General features: G+C 38.2%; 1 protein-coding gene and 1 long non-coding RNA gene across 2 annotated transcripts; one reads left to right on the forward strand and one right to left on the reverse strand.

Annotated features, from left to right (window-relative positions):
* Nucleotides 1-1007: 1007 nt before the first annotated feature.
* Nucleotides 1008-16067, forward strand: LOC139126309 (electron transfer flavoprotein subunit beta-like). The gene is made up of 6 exons (XM_070692383.1): nt 1008-1163; nt 4410-4568; nt 5216-5374; nt 12208-12429; nt 14794-14979; nt 15818-16067. Exons 1-5 carry the CDS (start codon nt 1074-1076, stop codon nt 14965-14967), a joined length of 804 nt encoding a protein of 267 aa, XP_070548484.1. The 5' UTR covers nt 1008-1073; the 3' UTR covers nt 14968-14979; nt 15818-16067.
* Nucleotides 15557-21365, reverse strand: LOC139126310 (uncharacterized). The gene is made up of 2 exons (XR_011550524.1): nt 20884-21365; nt 15557-17949 (listed from the first exon to the last, which is right to left on the reverse strand). It is a non-coding gene; the product is annotated as an uncharacterized lncRNA (long non-coding RNA).
* Nucleotides 21366-21514: the final 149 nt, after the last annotated feature.

Raw genomic sequence — 21514 nt, forward strand, 5'->3', positions numbered from 1 at the left:
AAAAGTGAACATGTCATATTCTGTAGACATCTGGTACGTTTTAATATTCAAATTTGGTAACACAGCGGAAACCAGCTGCAACACAAAATCTACTGTGGTACAAACATAAACTAATGTGCCCTAGGGCATTTATAGGATGTTCCATTACATTGGAAGGCTATTTCACAAATAAAAGTTTTAGCTCATATCCTAAACATGTTACATTGACAAAGGGGACGGTTGACGTAAACACATTGAAAACAAAAATATATCAGTTAGGGGCGATAGTTTTTTAAGTCGGATAAAACCCTCGTACTCTGGCTCTTCTGGTATATAAAGTCCAACCCTACGATACTTTATATATACTTTTTTTATGGACTTTATAAACCAGAAGAGCCCTCTTACTTATGCTTTATCATATATATATATATATATATATATATATATATATATATATATATATATATATATATATATATATATATATATATATATATATATATATATATATATATATATATATATATATATATATATATATATATATATCTCAGGGGGGGAATCAGGGGGGGTCACCCTGTTTTCGAATGTTGGAATGGGAGGGGGGGGGATGGGGTCAGCCACTTTTTGGCATCGGTAAAAAATAATCCACTGCCCCGTCAGGCCAAAGAAACTCACCAGTCCCTTATGTACAAGTCCATTGATGTATGATAAACAGATTGATTTTGCAACATCGCCGCATTAAAAAAAAATTCTTTGAAGGAAGAATGCAAAAACAATTGCCAGGATTCACAAGGAAAAACAAAACATCCAGTGGAACATGTGGGGAAAAAAATAATGCCCCCAAAAAATCTTCCAGCGCCCCCCCCCCCCCCAGGATATCAAATGGTCCACCCCTAATCAAATCAATGACTTGTTCACTGATAATATCGTGGAGTGGCAATTTAAACTTGGTAGTACTCTACCCATCATGTGCGGTCGCTAATCAAGTCATACACTTGACCCCAGAGACCTGACGGCCAGCCTGACCTTTGCCAGCTGGCTGACCTCATTCCGCCTGACCTCGCGGAGGTCCTCTGTATCAGACGCCCTCTATGAGAGACAGCTTTAAACACTTGACTCACAAAATGGCGTCGCTTCGTGTAATGGTAGGAGTGAAACGAGTGATTGATTATGCGGTTAAAGTGAGTATTCCTATTATTAATGTAGCTGAGACGATGAATAAGAGTACCATAATCTGTTTCGATCTAAAATTGGTGCGAAATGTCCTGTCACTGAGCTTTCTACGCTGAATAGGAGCTCACTACCGGTACCGTATGTAGTGACGTAACGAGTTGGGGCCGACCCACGGTCGGACTCGACTTTTTACTTTTAAATCTCCGTGCAAAGTATATACGAGCAGTACACGACGTCACGTCCATAAAGTCCAAAAGATGTTTCCTGCAGCCACCTACAATTGGGAGGGATTAGAGTCTGTAACAACGGGGACTTCATGGCTAGGCTTTGATACTGTGATAGTGCATGGAGGTAGAAAGAAATACTATCTCCTAGCCTAGCTGCAAAATTGTAGCGCTACGGTGAGGCGGTCGGTGATTTTTGGTTTTTGCGACTTCGCTCACCAGTAGCGCTACAAGGCCGATGGCCCTGGGGAGTATCATATAAGCGCGTCGTACTCGACCAGGCGTTTTGATGTGGAATGCAACATATTTACTGCATTTGGTCGTACCGATTTATCACTACTGAAGACTAAACAGTATACTGCACTTACTTTGTCATTTATGGGGTTTGGAATTTGTTCAAACACGACGATCGTGTTCCGAAACATTTCTGGGAGCCGTCATTACCAACTTCCGGTAATGGCAGCTCCCACAAACACCGACGCCCCACGCTCAATGTTTTCAGAACGCGATCGTCGTGTTTGAACAAATTCCAAACCGCATAAATGACTAAGTTAGTGCAGTATACTGTTTACTAGTCTTCAGTAGTGATAAATCGGTACGACCAAATGCAGTAAATATGTTGCATTCCACATCAAAACGCCTGGTCGAGTACGACGCGCTTATATGATACTCCCCAGGGCCATCGGCCTTGTAGCGCTACTGGTGAGCGAAGTCACAAAAACCAAAAATCACCGACCGCCTCACTGTAGCGCTACAATTTTGCAGCTATCTCCTAGCCCTGCGTACGATGCTGTGTGTTCCGCTACAGCTAATCGCCCCGCTCACCACACAGGTTATCGTAAAGTTGCTTGGATAGTCGTTCCGAGGCGGGCGGCCGCAGGTCGCCGTTTAAGTAAACGGCGACCTGCGGCCGCCCGCCTCGGAACGACTATCCAAGCAACTTTACGATAACCTGTGGCTCACCACAGGGCGATTAGCTGTAGCGGAACACACAGCATCGTACGCAGGGCTAACTATCTCCATACCAGTGGTAGTGACATGCAGTGGCATAGCTCTGCGTGGCAGGGCTGTGTGTTACCGGCGTTATACGGCATCCAGATCAGAGGCCGTATAATGCCGGGAACACACACCATTGTACGAAGGGCTGGCGGTGGCAGTACCTCCATTGATGATCATGATTATTTTGCGAAAATCCAACATTTAAATGGTGACCATTTTCCATGTATGTAACTCCATTGGTAACTTTCACCACAAATGCCTTTCCTTGGATCAGGAGGCATACTGGTAATGTAAAGTTTTGCATAAGCTGTGCGAGTTGCATACAAATGAAGTAAATTTTGTCAGTATTGGTATTTTAAGATAGAATTATAAGATATCATCATATTCAAATGTTATGTCTGTCAACGTTTTTACAGTTTCCTGAATCCAAAATTCCAAACCTAATCTTAGAATGAACCACAGATACCACTGCCATCAGTACATAGAGGTATGGGTGTAAACATTTCTTCACATCCATGATGGTGGCTTTCTGTGATCCATGAATGCATAGTGCTAAGGTTAGAGAAAACAGCACATCTTTCCATGGACATTTTGGAGCAAATCCTGAAATGCAACAGCATGTAATAATGACATTTATCATACACCCACGCCCATATTGCTTCATCCTAGTGACATTCACCATAAAATATCAGCCGTGATATTTCATGGTAAACATCAAGATATGCACGATAAATGTCATCGGTTTTAGCGTTTTTCCTGAACTACATTAGCAGTTTATCGGTAAATAACCTAAACAAACAAAATTGCTGCTGCCCTTCGCCTGCGAAGCGATGTCGCCCACATAAAAAATTGAAGGGCTTCGAGGAACACAGGTATTTCTGGTTGCCAAATGTGGAAATAATATATTGAGTATTGTAATGTTTTCCCATTATTTTCCTGTTAAAGGTCTGGTATTTTTGGCCAAGCTCTAGCAAACATTCTGCCGCGCCATTTGCACGGCGCCAGCACTGTGCACAGTCTACCCGGTACCCCGAATGTAGGTAGTGAGCGTGTGGTGTGATGGCAATGTCGCGCACACGATGACTGTTGACATGGCAACTCTATGGGTAAATAAACAAAATGGTGGTCCCCTCCGCGCGAGCTCAGTGCCGTATGACGATCGAGCGCGATCGAAATCAGGATAGACTTAAAGCTGAGGAAAGTTTTTGATCAGTTACAGTCGAGTAATACTAGCATATTTCACCTTAAAAGGTTCCTCCTGTATGACGATTTTTGTATCCCGGTGTCTTGTTTCTTGGGGTTCATTGAGATATGGAGGACTTGCTGCAATGTCACGCATGATGTGTACTTCGTCGTATACTTTATAAATGAAGCCTGTTCACAGAAATATACCGATATTTATGCGCAAGGCGTAATAAAGTAAAGCCTCAAAATTTAAGGTTTTTCGTACTATTAGTAAAATTATGGGCATGGGTACATGATAAATCAATTATTACCCAATATCACCTGTTCCTGTGTCGTATCAGCATGAGTGTCATTTGTGCTGCGTCAGACACTCGACTTCATCTCGTGTCTGACGCAGCACAAATGACACTCATGCTGATACGACATATTGGGTGATAACCTCTGTCCACATTTCAAGTAGCAATGTCAGATGTAGCAAGCATGTGGCTATATTTAGGAACAAACCTGTAACTGCAAACAGCCCTGTATGAAAAAAATTGTATGGAATCTCAGTCTTTTCCCACATGTGTAATGGAGAGACTGATTTAATTCAATGTAATTTTGATTCAAAATATATTTACAAAGATTTCTCATCCTCTTCACAAGATTTAAAGAATATATTTTCAATCAGCTTTTGAATTACAGCTGAACACAACTTTCAAAGGAGGACAAAAGTGAACTTTTTGAACGAAGTGCCTCTGTGAATACCTTCCATAAAATATATAATATGAGGAATAGACCATTACATGATCTCTTTAAAGAAAGATATTAGCTAATGCTTGATTTTTGCTCTGTTCAAATGCCCAGATCCGTGTAAAACCAGACAAAACTGGTGTTGTCACAGAAGGTGTTAAACACAGTATGAATCCATTCGATGAGATTGCAGTCGAAGAAGCTGTAAGACTTAAAGAAAAGAAAATAGCAAAAGAAATCATTGCTGTCAGTTGTGGTCCGAAACAGTCTCAGGTAAGAGGATTTGTTTTACGGGTTTCAAGTCTGTAAAATGTGATCTGGGAACCTGTGTCATTTTCTTTGGATTCTATGTGGTACAACAGTAAAATTGTATCTGGAGATAACAGCAACTTAAATTGTACAGAAGTTCAAAAAATGTAAAAAATGTTTCCCAACTTCAAATGGAATACCAAAGAAGAAATATTATACCAATTATTATGAATCTATTGCTGTAGCCCGTAGTTGTCTGTCCTCCAGATATTTGTATCATGCATCGAGGTAGTCACAACAAACTGGATCATCTAGCAATCTTCATGCATCAATAATCCCTTACCTCCAGTAGAAATAAATACTGATATTATTCCTTCCTGTATACCTACTCTGTCCTTCAAGTAGTGAATTTTTAATGACCCACATTTTGGTATGATTGTATTCAGAACACTTAATTTTTCTGTTTTTATAACAGTATGGAATGTACCAAGTGAGGACAGCTGTCACCATGTGTTTTGAGTGATAGTATCATACTGGCACAAATGCATTGATGTAAGGTCATGTAAATGCCATTGAAATAATCTTGGAAAAGTATAGAAGCCATGTCAAAGGCTACTTTGTAACCTGTTTGATCTGACTTCCTTGTGCTACTTTCTGCTCTTCTAATTCAGGAAACACTGAGGACAGCATTGGCAATGGGTGTTGACAGAGCAGTACATGTTGAAGTGACTGGGAAAGACTACGAAGGACTGGGTCCATTACAAGTATCTAAAATACTGGCCAAACTTGCACAAGAAGAGGATGTCAGTTTAGTTATATTAGGCAAACAGGTTTGTCTCTACCATGTATACTACTAAGTATATAGTTTGATTGGGGTGTTATACTAATGGCTAGTTATGCCTACTGATTGGCAGTTTTGTTACAATATAGTAATAACAGCATCCAGAAAATACGACTTTGGTGTGAGTTTTAACCAAACTAAGCTCATGAAGACAACTCATGGTGTCATCAATGCTGTTATTACAGGCTTGTAGACAACGAAAGACACCCTACTTTTTATCTCTGCTGTCAATGACGCATTGTCCGTCAACAATGGCCTTCTCCTCTGAAACTGCAAGTCCAATTGCTTTGAAATTTGATATGCAGTTCACTTGGGTGATCTCACTTAAGTTTGTTCAAATCATGGTGAAATTTGTGCTTTGAAATTTCATGTACAGTTTACTTAGAGTGACCTCGGTTAGATTTCTTCAAATCGTGGTGAAATTGCATATTTGTATTTTTAGGGCAATTTTTGTCTCTTTTGGTCAAAAAATCTTTAAAAATCTCCTTCAAAACTACAGGTCAGATAGCTTTGATGTTTGGTAATTAGGTCCTTAAGGATGACCTATTTCAAGTTTATTGAAATTATGCACAATTATAAAATTTGTATTTTTTAAGGCAATTTTTGTCAAAAATTTGTTTCACCAACACCGCTTGTTTGACAGTTTTGATACTTAGTAAATAGGTTTATAGGGATGAGCAAAATGTTATCTAATCAAATCATGAATGAAATCTACAATTTTGTAATTTCGGGACAGTTTTTGCCATTTTTGGTTAAAAAATAAGTTTCTCAAAAAGCACCAGTCTGATAGCTTTGATATTTGGTATACAGGTCCCTACAAATGAACTAATAGTTATATATTGTAGTTATGATGAAATGTGCAATGTATTTTTGGAGCAATTTTTGCCATTTTTGGTCAAAAAATTTGTTTCTCAAAAATTACTCGTCCAATAGCTTTGATATTTAGTATACAGGTTCAAAGGGGTTATTTTAATATGATATATTGAAAATATGATGAAATCTGCAATCTTGTTTTTTGAGGGCAATTTTTGCCACTTATGGTCAAAAAATCTGATTCTCAAAAACTACTCTTCAGATAGCTTTGGTTGACATGTTCTCAGGGATTAGTTTAATGTGATATGTTCAAATTATGATGAAATTAGTATTATGTATTTCTGCAGCTATTTTTGTCAGGCTGCTGAAATGACCTATCAAAGATTTCCGCCTTCTTCATCAACACATGTCAAAAATAGTTATTCTCTACAGAAGACAGTGCAGTTCTATAGGCCACTAGGTCAGATGTTGTAGTGACTTTTATTTTAATTATGTTGTTTATGAATTTGTTACAGTCTTTTCAAATACGTTTGAGAAAAGTACATATTAGGTTCTTTAGCGTGGCTTTTTAATGTTTAAATTAACTTTCGATGTGCTATTTGAACAATAAGGAGAGGTGCAAAACAACTGCTGTAATGTCTTTGTTATCGATTATGCTGTATTCTTTCTATTCTAAGGCCCCTTTTCACAGCTAAAGGTGAGGAAAAAGATATGGTAGATGTCACTGCCAAATCAAAAATTGTCCCTAATTTATGCCAAGTAATGCAATGTTATTCAAATTTTTAATGCTGGATTTGTTTTTTGACATAGCAGACAACTCATGCTGTGCGACATCGACCCATGGCCATAACAGGCTGCGTAGTATACCAGCATTCACTTGTGTACAAATATTACTTGGAGATCTACAGTATTTGCCAGATGTGCTTTTACTAGATAATATATTTAGCATTAAATCTTCATATTTCATGTATATTATAAAGTATATTTATTTCAGTGCTCTCCCCAAAGCAATTAAAGCATAGCGGCCACTACTCTTTTATTTTGGTATAACAATAAAAAACATTTGACATAACAATTTAATTGTTATGCAGATTAGTCACTGTGCTATCAGAAAGTCCTGGGAAGACAACTACATTTATGTATTTCGGATGATATCGAGTTTATTTCAGATTCATATTGACAATTATCAGAAAAAAGAAGGCATGAACTGTCTTTGTTATCAGTCATACTGCTAGGCATTTTGTGTGGTCCATCTGACCTTTGCCATTATTTCCCAAGACCATAGTTGGTCCATGGCTCTATTGCAAGCCAGCCGTCATTGAGATACTAAGAAAGTTAAGATTTCTTCACAAAACATGTCTCTTAAAGGCCACCTAGACCCCACAACACCTATCTTAATTAGTGCATTGAAATTTAGAGAAGGTTAGAACCCTTCTTGTAGTTTAGCCACTTTAGGCTACATTTTAACCCCTCCATCACCATGGTTTGGCCAAACCCATTGTGATCATTGAAGGCTAACTGTGTTCTGTTCAAAGGGCATTTTTGTGAACAGAATAGATAATCCTACAGAAATGTGAATCATTTTATCCTCTATGGTTTGCAACATATCCAGAACAGACTCTTACATAAATGATGTTACATAATATTACAATTTCTATCATGATATAGGTTTTGTATATGTACAGATATACAGTACTGCTTTTATTCTGATGATAATACTTGACATACAATTACTACAGATTATTTGGTTGATGAAAGAACAGAGATGTTACATAAATTATTATGAATAGCAAGTAAGCAATTCTTACAAATTGTTGATCAATATCAAATGTTTCCCAGTTACACTTACCGGTAATAAATAATAATGATGTATAAATTTTATTTTCATTTGTATAATTAGGTGTCCGTGGGGACTTATAGGTTTGGTCATGTCCATGTGTGCGTGCGTGCGTCTGTCCGTCCGTCCATCCGTTCACGCAGATATCTCAGAGACACCTGGAGCGATTTCGTTCAAACTTGGTACAAGGATAGTACCCTACCTCATACAGATGCACGTCGATTTGTTTCACAATGCGATCAAATTTGGCTGTGTTAGAGGACTTTTTAGTTTACACCGCCATAGACTCCCATGTATAAGGCTGCTCTCCATAGACTCCAATGTATAAGGCCAAGAAAAAGAAAAATTTAGTTTCTCATCATATTCATATTGCAAAAAGGATGCAGTGACACAATTTTTAGTGCCCACAGATTAAGTCCAGGGGGCTTATAGATTGGAACATGTCCGTCCGTCAGTCCATCTGTTCACGCAGATATCTCAGACACTTTGACAAAATGTCACGTGACCTTGGTGACCTTTGACCTCAAATAAACATATTTGTCCATAACTCAGTAACCACAAGTGCTAAACCTTTCATATATGGTATGATGGGACATCTTATGACGCCACATATTGTACCTCATTAATTATGCACATATCTAATTTTGAGCAAGCCAATACAGCTAGAGGTCAGATTTTAGGTGTATAGGGATAACTTAGCAATACACTTTTTTGGACAAAATATCACATGACCTCAATGACCTTTGACCTCAAATATACATATTTGTCCATAACTCAGTAACCACAAGTGCTACACTCTTCATATTTGGTATGATGGGACACCTTATGACGCCACATATTGTACCTCATTAATTATGTGCATATCTAATTTTGAGCAAGCCCAATAGAGCTAGAGGTCTGATTTTTGGTATATAGGGATAACTTAGCAATACAATTTTTTTGACAAAAATGTCACGTGACCTCAATGACCTTTGACCTCAAATATACTTATTTGTCCATAACTCAGTAACCACAAGTGCTACACCCTTCATATTTGGTATGATGGGACACCTTATGACGCCGCATATTGTACCTCATTAATTATGCACATATCTAATTTTGAGCGAGCCAATTGGGCTAGATGTATGATTTTTGGTATATAGGGATAACTATAGGATAGAAATTTTTTGACAAACTGTCATGTGACCTCGATAACCTTTTACCTAAAATACATATTTGTGTCAATAAATAAGTAACTGCAAGTTCTTAACGCTTCAATTTTGATAGGATAATAGACCTTAAGATGTCACATCTTGTACCTCATTTATTATGCGCATATGTATTTCTTAGCTGGCCAATACAGCTAGAAGTCTGATCTTTTTTCCCGATTTAGAACCATAACTTAGACATGCCTCTTGTTTCAAATTGGGAACAATGACATAGACCTATGTGCCCATAGATCTGAACATGTACACTCCAGTGATATTTCTTAATGACCACATTTCCCTGGCCCATCAAGACTAATACTCCTATTACAAGTGGGGACTATGTCATTGTCAATGACTTGTTTCTATCTGAAATGAATTTCCAAGCACTGGTGACTTTCAGTCCCCGTGGACGCAGTCCGGTGAGGACTTATAGATTGGGTCATGTCCATGCGTCTGTCCGTCAGCAGCGTTTTCCCTGTCACCCCTAAGCCAATACTTTTCAAACTGTGTGCAAGGATAAAGTACTGTGGCATACATATCCTTGTCAATTTATTTCGTGATACAATCAAATATGGCTGCTGGGCGGCCATGTTGTTGCAAATTTTCCATGTTTTTGACCATAACTCACAGGGCTCTCCACAGCGGTTTTTTTAAGGGGGAGACCACCCCTCTAGCTAATGTGCAGCCCCTGCAATCGGAGACCACCCCTTTGTTTTTGATGGAAAGGAAGCTCATAGTTGTCAATTGCTAGCGAGCAACTTGAGTACTTGCCGTGATTTAAATGTACAATACAAATGGTAGGTCATTCACACTTCGTAATCTTGACGGTGACACTTAGTCATGGCAAATGGAAATTGTTTCACACCTTTTTTTTTGAAGCGGAGTTTGACAAAGTACCGATCTGATCAAACACGTGTATCCAAAAAATCAGTGCTAATGTCCTGTTCTACTACGCGCACGGGGACTTTGCAAAGTCTACAGTAGTGCAATTTCAAAGGATTTGAGCTTCGAAGGTGTTAATATAGACGCAATTTGCTGGTGCACAACAAAGTTTTTCTACAGCGTACACGATGGCACGAAATTCTCACAGCGAACTGCTATGCATGATCAATCGAAAGTTAATACAGGGTCTCGCTTTGACTCTAGCAGTCCGTCCTAAATGGAATCTTCCAGTCTTAGCCAATCAGCAATCTTGTACTATACGGAAATATTTGTCTATGCTAAGGCTTCCTCGCTGAGTGTACTTGCGCTATGAAATATACCTTTCTATTGGACAAAGGTACTCTCCCTGTAAGCTGTACGGAGATGTCAAAAATGGCGGCTGTTTCAAGTTAGCTGCTGTCGCGGCTATCGAAAGCGGTCCGATCAGTGCATATTGTTTAGCACTAGAAGTTCAGCTTACGCAGACTACCGGTAGGTAGGAGACAATGTGGTTTGAACTGCTAATGCTTGCAAAACTGTGAAATCACGGTAGACTTTTCTGAATAACCACGTGTCGGGCGGGAGATATGGTTCAGTGTTGGAAAGTTGTGCACAGCTCCGTATTTACCAGTATGTTTGCAATATAGGAGTTCACCGGTACCACAATTCAACTCTTACTCGGTATAAGCTCCATGATACAGTGACCAGAATTGCATAAAGATCGTTTTAGCTTTACATTTAGCCCTTTCTATTACTCTTTCCAACTGTTTGCAAATCGGCCAACGATGGGATACATGCCATGCCCGGGATACATGCGTTTGTCTACCATGGATGTCCATGGTCTACCGTACGTCCATGCTCAGACTTTGGAGATCGGAAGGTTCATTCGCCTTTGATCATGAACAGTCAAGCAGAAGACTCATTTCCTTTAATGTTTCAAAGTGTCATGTTAAAACTATAATTACTTGAAACGGAGGGTCAGCAAGTTGAGAGAAAGATATTACTTTATGTCTTTGTTCAATTGTTAGAGAAGACATTTAAAAAAAAATAAAGACGATTGTTTTGAAGTAATTATCATATACTTTAGGTATATGATAATTTTAAGTTTTCCAATAAAAATGATACATTCAGAAGGCTCTGTCCAATTTTTATGTTCTATAGTATATTTTCAAAAATGAAAAGAAACATTATGCTAATTATATGTAAATTATATGTCAATTTTATGCAAATTAACCACCCCTATAAAATCTCAAACCGTGGAGAACCCTGACTCAACTATCCCTGAACCGATTTTGTTCAATGTTGGTACACATATAAAGTACTATGGCTCATATATGCACGTCAATTATGTCACAATACGATCCAATATGGCTCCTGAGGGGCCACTTGTTGCGAATATTTCATGTTTTTGAACCATAACTCAGCTATCCCTGAACAGATTTCGTTTAATGTTTTTACATAGATAAAGTACTTTTGCATATATGTGCATGTCAATTTATTTTGCGATACGATCCAATATGGCTGCTGAGGGGCCATTTTGTTGCGATTTTTTCATGTTTTTGAACTATAACTCAACTCTCCCTGAACAGATTTTGTCCAAACTTTGCACACAGACATTGTATTGTCATGTGCATGTGCCTGTCAATTAACCCTTTTCCTACCAGAGAGTAATAACTGTATCACTTCCCCATCAGCCAAGTCAGTGAAAAGCTGTATTGACTTTGTCATACAGGGCTCTGATAGCACACAATGATATATATCAGTATTGCATCAATAAATTGCTAGTTTGCGTATTTTATGAATTTTTGTAATTAGGGTGATATGTCTAGAAATGCACAGCAAATTTGATGAAATTTGGTACAGATCTTAAGCACACAGTCGCATATTAGTTTACAAAGACACTTAGTGGTGTCATGCGAATTAATTGCTAATTTGCATATTTGGTGAATTTTTGTAATACCGGTAAGTGTGATATGTCTAGAAATGTTGCATCAAAACATCATCACAACATTAGTACTCATTGGTGTTTTTCATCATCTTTCTGTGATTTGAAATATCCTTTAGGCAATTGATGATGACTGCAACCAGACTGGTCAGATGCTGGCTTCATATCTGGATTGGCCACAGGCAACCTTTGCATCAGAAGTCAATTTAGATGATGGTCACCTGAAAGTTGTCAGAGAAATTGATGGTGGCTTAGAAACAGTTCGTGTCAAGATGCCGTGTGTAGTTACAGCAGATCTCAGATTGAATGAACCAAGATATGCTACATTACCAAACATCATGGTATGTCTGTCTCTATGTAAGAGTACATTGCTTTCTCATTCTCTTTCACAATTACCTCAAATACCACTAGACTGTACATTGTCACAAATTGTTTTTGAACTGCATGTGCTATCCATGGAAAATTGATGTGGTGACTTAACTTTTGTAATAGTACTGATGTGTATCTGTGTGTATGTCTGATCATACCTTAGCAACAATTTGGGCCAGATCCACACTTAGAGAATGTATATATTAGTTCAATAGCTGATAAAGAATTGTATAATGTCAAAAAAAAAGGTTTAAAATGTATACATGACATTACCCAGTAACAGTTAGCATTGAGTGCTAATCAGATGTGTAAAATGAAACCTAGAGAACAAAGATGTGAGTATTTCAATTTGTAGCCACTGTATTTTGAAATTTGATTTTCTTTACAGTAATCTTGATTCAACTTCACCAGTAAGAAAGCTTTATTGTTAAAACTCTATTAAGCAAGAATCAAAATGATGGTGACAACTCTGTTTTCTGATAAGTGACAACATTTCAACATATCACATTAGGATTCAACATTGAAATCTTCACTTGCCATAATTCGTAACTCAAAATCACTTTGCCACACTCTCACATGTATGACAGAAAGTGATTGAAGTTCATCCAGTTTAGAGCTCAACTCAGAAAGTGGATGTCTAATATTTCAGGATGAAGCCAAAAGAAAGTAATCTCTTTCCACAGTGAGCCTCATAAAGAGGCAAACATTCAATTCAAAAGCACGATACATGTAAATGTAACTTTCTGTCCACAATGAGCAAACAAGCGGCATTTTGTAATAGAAAGAAATTACTCTTTCTCTTCCAACCAGTTCTAAATATATTTGCTTGGTATTCAAAACAGGGCCCCTTTTCCCTGTACAGGTCCAGTCCACAATATTGAGATACATTCTATCTGTGTTTTTGAAGGTGAAAAGTATGTACAAGTATACTCTTTATGGATGAAGTGTACTTTTAGTGTACACAGAAGAGTCTGAAGAAATCAATACAAAAAGTCTATCAAAAAGATAATATATGGTGCTAAGTATATGGTGCTAAAGAGATTTTTAGTTGATTGATGTTTTCAAGATGTACCTTCAGGTTGCTAGAATTGTTTGGTATTTAGAGTAAAAACAACAATCTATTCTCATCCTCAATTTTGTTGTCCATTGAACAATATAAGAGCAGATTTATTTAGGGGCCGTCGATAATAAAAGCTGACGCACGACAAACATAATTCTTTCTTTTAGGGGGGAAGGGGTGAAAGCTCATTTCGTTCTGTGTGTGTCAAAATTGTATAAGGATTTTCGTCTATTGTTTTCTAAACCATGACCACTTGTGCTCAGGGGAAAAATGCGTGGCTGAATTTAATGCAGGATTGTGAAGTAAAAAAAAGAGTTCAACCATGAATTGCACAAAGAAACACTGTTGCAATTTTATTTTTGAATTGAAATTGACACATTTTTCTGTATAGAGCTGCACAGTGCAGTGACATGTGCGGTATGCGGTGTGGTCATTTGACATTTTTAATGCAATACTACCTTCGCGTTCATCGAAAACAGAATGACCACAAAAGACAGAGACAAAAAAGACAACAAAAAGACATTACTGTGAAATAAAAAGTTGTATGCTTTTTTTTAACGTGTAACATGTACGTCAAACCACTTTCCTATGTGCAAAATACATTAAAATGTTCTGTATCTTAAAAAGTGAAACGCATAAAGTGGAGGTTTATTAATGAATGTGCAGACCGAAGAGGTGCGTGTGGGTTTGTCAGAAACGGCATCATAATACGAAATTGATTTCGCATAAGAACTTTCATTTTGAGGGGGTAGGGAGGGGGTTTCAAGTTAAACGAAGGAATTATATTTCTTTTGTGTCAGCTTTTATTATCGATGGCCCCTTACAAAAAATGAAGTCACAACATTCTGAATAATGTTTCACTTCATGATATACACAGAAACTTAAAATGCAATAATGACCAAAATTAATTAGTCATTCGACAAATTTCAAGAAAAATTGCCGAATTTGAATGAATCTGATGATTTTACTTGACTTCTTATTATGTCAGAGCATGTGAAATTCAAAATCTCTAAATCATTAAACTTGTCTGACAGTGCATTAAGGTTGATGCAAAATTGCAACAAAACAAAAGAAATGTGAACGATAGACCTTCTGCAGACTAGCTGAGAAAAAATAGGCCTGGCTATTGGTTTTATCAAACTGGTAAGCATGGCTACATGTAACTGGTAAAGGAGAGTGTTGATCAGACTGATAAATTCCATTATATACCTCTTCAATTCAATGCATTGACTGTTGGCTATTGACACAAATTGTAATGTTGTGATTTGTATGACAGAAAGCAAAGAAGAAACCATTGGTAAAGAAGACAGCAGCTGATTTAGGGGTGGAACTTGCACCTCGTATAGAAGTATTGAAAGTTGAAGATCCTCCAGTCAGGGAAGCTGGTCAAAAAGTTGATGATGTACAAGATTTGGTTGCAAAACTTAAAGATGCTGGCAGGCTAGGATAGGAGAACATGATGGTAATGATAATTTTATCAATGATATCATATGATTATAAATGTTACCTTTGTTTCAACAGCAGAGATACAAAGCAATACTTGAATGTTAAAAAGAATGAGATTCATCATCACTGTATGACCAACCACTTTTAATTCAGCTCTGAGATATTCATATAAATTAACTAAATATATACAACAATTACAGCAGTATGCATGGATGTAACAGGATTTATAGCAACAAATTACCCATATTGAGCAGTTGTCTATGAGCTTTCCAAAAAAATGTTTTACAAGTACCATAAAATATTCAGGTCACCCATAAAAAGGCAAAAAAGTGGCAGCCAAAGAATGTAATCAAACTTCTTCGACTTCATAAGAATGCAGCAGTGTTCTGTATAATTTGTAATTCTTTGATACTAATAACAAATGTTTTGAAACTATCGCACTGGTTTGCTGAGTATTGACTTTACCAACTTAATCCAACAATAGTTTCCACAGATTATAATCAGCAAGCTGAGATTTCTAAGACAACTATTTATATAATGGATCATAATAGTGCTTAGTGTTGTGTCAACACAAAATGCAGAATCTGCACAAATAGTATGAAAATATTCTTTATTAGGATGAAGTAAAGTTACAGATGTGGTATTTAAACTGTCCCATATGCCACTAACACAGAGTAGGATGAAGTAAAGTTACAGATGTGGTATTTAAACTGTCCCATATGCCACTAACACAGAGTAGGATGAAGTAAAGTTACAGATGGGGTATTTAAACTGTCCCATATGCCACTAACACAGAGTAGAACATTTTTATCACGAAATATTCTAGAAACTAGTTTTTTTAATTTCCTTTTCAGGTACTGGCAAGTGTTTCTGAAGCAATACAGTTGCCATTTCAATTATCTGCCCCGAAAGTGGATGGAAGTACTTCAGTTTGATAAACTGTTAAATAACTTGGCCAAAGTTGGTACATGACATTGATTTCTAGTCTTTTCTCATGATTGTACTGAACACTTTTACTGTATGAATTGATGATTTCATTGAGTATAAAATTGAAAATCAGAGTGACATTTTTTTGGAGGAAATAAAATGAAATTGGTAAAACAATGCTATGTGTTTATGTCGGTTATTAGTATTATTAAACTTAATTTCAGACAGGTACAAGGACCGTCCATAGAACCAAAAAAGCTACACATTACACAAAGCTATACAAATACCTTACATACTATGAGAATGGACAGAGTTCTGCTTCAGAAAAGATGGCTGCCAAAAAGCCTGGCGGCTCCTAAATATTGCTGTCATATACAATGTATTTTTACCAAAGTCTCTGTTTCAATTTGAATGGCATTGTACTTATGAGAACCCCAATTATCATTTCCCTACAAAGAAGGATTTAATTATTCTTCAAAAATGGTCACCCCCTCTACTACTGGTAATGTTGCACAAAGTAGGTCCAACTTTTAGTGTAGTATAGCTACACTACAGCGTGTAACAATTTCAAGAAATTTGAAATCACCTCAGAAATTGATATGTTTAGACTGCAGGGGGTAGACAATCCAAGACAGATGGATATGACAGACAGAAAATGTTTTCATTGTTAGTAAAGGAATAAATTAATCATCCTTCAGAAAAAAGCCAATAAAATACACACAATGAAATTGTTTTCCTGAGGTATGAATTCAACACAAATACCTTACATTCGTCTTGTGTGTCAGTCACGCACAATAATAAAACCCTGAGATAATACAACCTTATGTCAGTACAGTGGTAATCTTAATGTATTTATGTCATATATTTTAGTATAGAATGTGCTGATTTCTGCATGACCCAAAGATTACTGATGAATAGGGTAATTACTCCATACTTGTCAAGTATTTTGATGATATCCCAATTCCCTTGGATTATGTGTGAGCCATTGGTTTGGGAATGATGCTGCAAAGTGCTACTTGGCTCAGTTGATCACATGATATGTTTACCCTTGGTGGCTGCTCAATGTTATGTACCATGTTATACAGTATCTCAAATTAGTTTGCTCCAAGAATTGAAATTTGTTTACACAGATAGATCCTCAAAAGTTACACTCTGCAGTGAAATGGTCAATACAGGATATACCATAGACTGAAAGATCTGTCGCTCAAGGACGCTATGCTCCCCTGTGAGGGGGGAGCGTAGAGAGCGCCCTCGGGCGACAGATCTTTCAGTCTAGATATACAATACCTTAAATGGCTGCCTTCATACCAATTGAGTAGCTGCCCAGCAATGGTTTGACAATGATTGCATGACCACAGTAGTCACTGTGTATGATAATAACTTCATGAAATATTTAAATTCAGCAAACACTTTCATTTTCTCTGTTTGAGAAGTCTATCTACAGCCATGGAGCATATCTTATCCTTTTGAGTTCTGCACAGCTACGTACACCATGCTTTCACTGAAAGTAAAGTTGGAAATTGGAAATCATCTAATACCTGTATATGATTTAATACTTCTGTTAGTAGCTGGTCTACACAGCCAATACTTCAATAATTAATGGCAAGCTAGAGACTACGGCACCAAAGTTTGACAGATGTAAAGATGGTTGTATTGTCCTGAAATGACCTTCACGTCTAATGAATGCTTCCTACTAGATTAAATGTCTTAGATGCACACCTCACAGCGCCACCAACAAAAACATGCTGCTCTTTCTTTACATGCACCATTCACAGAGTTTGACAACTTCTGTCATTCTGCTAAGTATTTGTTCTGATGTTCCAGTGCTATACAATATACAAAAGGATCAAGCCCGTCTAAACAACGAACAATTGTAGCTCGAAGTAGAACATTTTGACCTTCACTTTGGAAATCCAATACACCAATAAATTGAAATATAGATCCTTTTTTCAACCAATATGGTTCTATCAGTGTGGTATCAATGATGACACTGGCTGCTGTTTTCTTTTCAACTGATGTCAACTCAGCTCTGCAGTTGATGAAGTCATGCCACTTTATCCTGCCACAGGAAGAAAATGTGAAAATGCTGGTCAGTATCATGGCAACTTACATAATAATATAATAGATTTTTTGTATTGATCCCTTAGCAATCTGCAGCAGCAAGGGATCATTTTCCTATTTTCTGTATCAAAGTTTGCAGAAATTACTCTAAAAATTCCAGAAAATACTGTATTACTAAAGCAATGTACTTTGGCGACTGACACCTACATCATGTACATTGTTGGGTGAAAGCTAGCTCTGCATGGCAGGGCTGTGCCAAATCGCTGGCAGCACCTCGGTTGCGGCCTGCAGTTTCTCCACCAAAAACAACCCATTTAATCCCAAGCTTGCATTGAGTTTCGTTTTCGATCACACCCACCTCGCCTGGGTACATGTCTGTGTGTTCCCAGTGTTATAAAGCGTGGAGGCCGTATAATGCCAGGAACACACAGACCTGTATGCAGGGGGCTTCGGTACACGATGTGCTCAGCTGCACTTCTAACTTACGCAAAGCCCACTTTTAGGAGTGGGTCAGAGACACGGAGGCCATAAGCAACGTATAGGGTCTCGGCAACTGTCATTGCAATGTACCGTACTCACTTTTGGTTCGAAATGCGATTCAACTGATACAAATAATTACACGATGCACAGAGAATAACAACATTCTTGTGTGTCGAGAGGTGACTCCAATTGCATATCAATGACAGTACGGTACTCGCCTGGTGCAGTGTCACGATGTAACTGATGATACACCGTGCACTGTTCAGTCTGAATGCGATGTTTCCAAGTTCAACAAGTGATCATGTCGTGTTTGTAAAACGAATTAACGTAATGGCAAGAAAATGCCTGTTTCACCTGTTTCACTATCACCACAGCAATCTGACATCGTTTTAGTTTTACCATTGACCCAACTGCGTCTATGGTTTTATTTGTTTCACAGTCTGTGTCATCGATACTAAAATCAAACTTACAAGCAAATGCCCTGCTTAGTTTCACTATTTGACAGTAGATTGTGAGACGTGCATTTGTTTATGCGCCGTGTGCTCCTCGATATCCATTGTGCTGAAGCTGGTGTGTAGGTCACAGGCCGTTCACGTTCCATCTGTACTTTGATGGTTGACGTATCATGGTAATATTGGTCATGTGCAGGGGTTCAATGATGGCGGTTGGTTCAAATCGCGTGGACGCCCTTACCAACATTGAACCTTGCCGTAAAGAGCAAGAAGGTGGTTTTACATATCCTTGAAACCGTCCATAGTCAGAATTTAGGTATCCTATTGATTTGACCGGGGATTTCAGTCATCGAAAAAATGAAAAAAAGTCAAAAGATACAAATAATGTCCCTTTAATTTACAAATTGCCCTAGGCCTAAACCACAGACCCTTGAGGGTCTATGGCCTAACTTTTCATTTAGACAAAGTCAATTGAACAAAAGTATCGTCTCATGCTATATGCAATAAAGGGAAAGCAACTCTGCACATCCTTCATATCTTACTTGTCTGCATTTAGAGTATTTTGTAAGTGTATTTCATGTTTCGCTGTTTTATGTATAGAACTGATTAGATCACTGATATGATCTGATCTGATCAGAAATCTGCAGCCCTTATTCGCACTGGTACAGGGCGAATAGGATATTAACATTCCTTATCCGCACCACTATGGGGCTAATAACATCTTCCTTTCTTGATACCACACAACAGTCAAAAACAATGACTTTGTCCCTTTAACTAAACCGTTTGTAAATAAAATAAATCGTGCCTCTCTGTGTTCCAAGTAAACACACTCATGTCTGACCCACAGTCATGACATGGTCTTTCCATGGAGATAGGAAGCTCTGTGGCCCATCCCACTGTTGCTCGAAGGCCTCTGTAATAAGTTACCTGTGAAATCTACCTAAACCAAAATAAAGCTATTATGGTCATCTTAGGGACTGGTCGTAAATTAGCAGAGGGGAGGGCCGGGGGGGGGGGGATTTCGCAAGAGAGTGGCCAAAAAATCATGACCCTCCCCCTTCGAACGTGAGTCCTTACCATATCAATAGAAGTCAAAGTATGCTGCTGGGGTGAAAATCTTGAGCACACCTTTGAAAATCAGCCGAAATGTGTAAACAAGCCAGAGATTTTGTTCACAAAAGGAGTTAGGAATGAGCAATAATCAGAGTTCAGGCAGGTATAGGTCATTTCATTGAATTTCACTCACTTTGGTTTATTTTGCCGTTCAAAGTTCCGATACAAGTGGTGACAGCGTAATAGACACACTTTCGCTGGTAGTTGGCCCGCAGCTATCCTTGGCGGGGTTGACCTTTGACCCGCATAGCTACTCACGCTACCCGGCCAATAGATAGCTGCGTTTCCACAGCAAGGCAAAACACTGAGTTGACTCTGAACTTTCTGCCCGCAAGTAAGGGCTAGTTTTTTGCTAGGTCGCATTAGAAATCAGTCTGTCCCCAGCATCGGGCAAGCATAATTTTCAGGCCCTGGTACACTGTGCAGCCAGAATGTCACGAGTCATTCCCTTAAAGTTTAATATGGTGAGTTAGCTAAAGAACAATAGATTGGATTTGCTATGAACTCAATGGTGATAAGAATAGCAACAAGAGAGACAATCCTGTTTATAATAATGGTGGGGAAGAGATACACATAGAGTTGGAAATGAGCATTAAATAGAATGTAAGAGGCAGTGTGCGAGTGATGTCATGTTAGCATATTGTGTTTACAAACAATTTGTTTTCTGCTTTTAGTGCACCGACAACATCCCCGAAAATTTGTGCTCCCCTTCAGGGGAGCTCAAAAAATTGTGACCCTCCCCAAAACAGAGGTTCAAAAATTTGTTTCCCTCACCAAAATCCCCCTGGCCCTCCCCCCTGTTAATTTACGTCCAGTCCCTTAAAACCATCGCATGCGCCTGTGCCTAAACCTGCATCCCGACATGATAATATCAACCTACAAATTACCTTCCTGTTACTCTAACATTTTTTCCATCCGCTCCTTCTTCTCGGATACTAACCAGTTTCATTTCTTCAGCGAGTGGTGGATTACTTCCATATGATCCCATTTCATTGCTAGGGGTGTCCAATTCAAACTTCGTGTGTGATCTGACGTTAGATATTTCAGCGAACGCAACTGCACACCTGCACTACTGCTGTTGCATCAGCACAATGTAATCTATTGCAACGTATCACCTTATCATATTTTCTACACTTTGAATGACCGTGGCCAATACCTGAATCACTACTTTCGAGGAGCAGACATGTTTATATTGCATTATGGGAAATATAGCTGAGGTCATAGAGGTCATTCGTGCCAAAATGTGCCGCGGCGCGGCCTCAACGTACGTACGCTTGCAGGGTGTCTGAATGTCAAAATAAACAGCGTCGAGGTACCGTACTTTCATGCCCGTACAAGACAAACGTCTGTCGACTTATATCACGACAAAGTTCCATATCTAGGGCGATAATTTCCATATAAGCTTATGTTATTTATCTTTTATGAATGTAAACGTACGGGGCAAGCCCAGCCTAGCCCTAAGCCTACAGGTCTGAAAATGCGAAACACACATAGTAACATAACTTACACTAACACAAA

The sequence above is a fragment of the Ptychodera flava genome (assembly GCF_041260155.1).
Source record: "Ptychodera flava strain L36383 chromosome 3 unlocalized genomic scaffold, AS_Pfla_20210202 Scaffold_27__1_contigs__length_13241970_pilon, whole genome shotgun sequence".
Lineage (NCBI taxonomy): Eukaryota > Metazoa > Hemichordata > Enteropneusta > Ptychoderidae > Ptychodera > Ptychodera flava.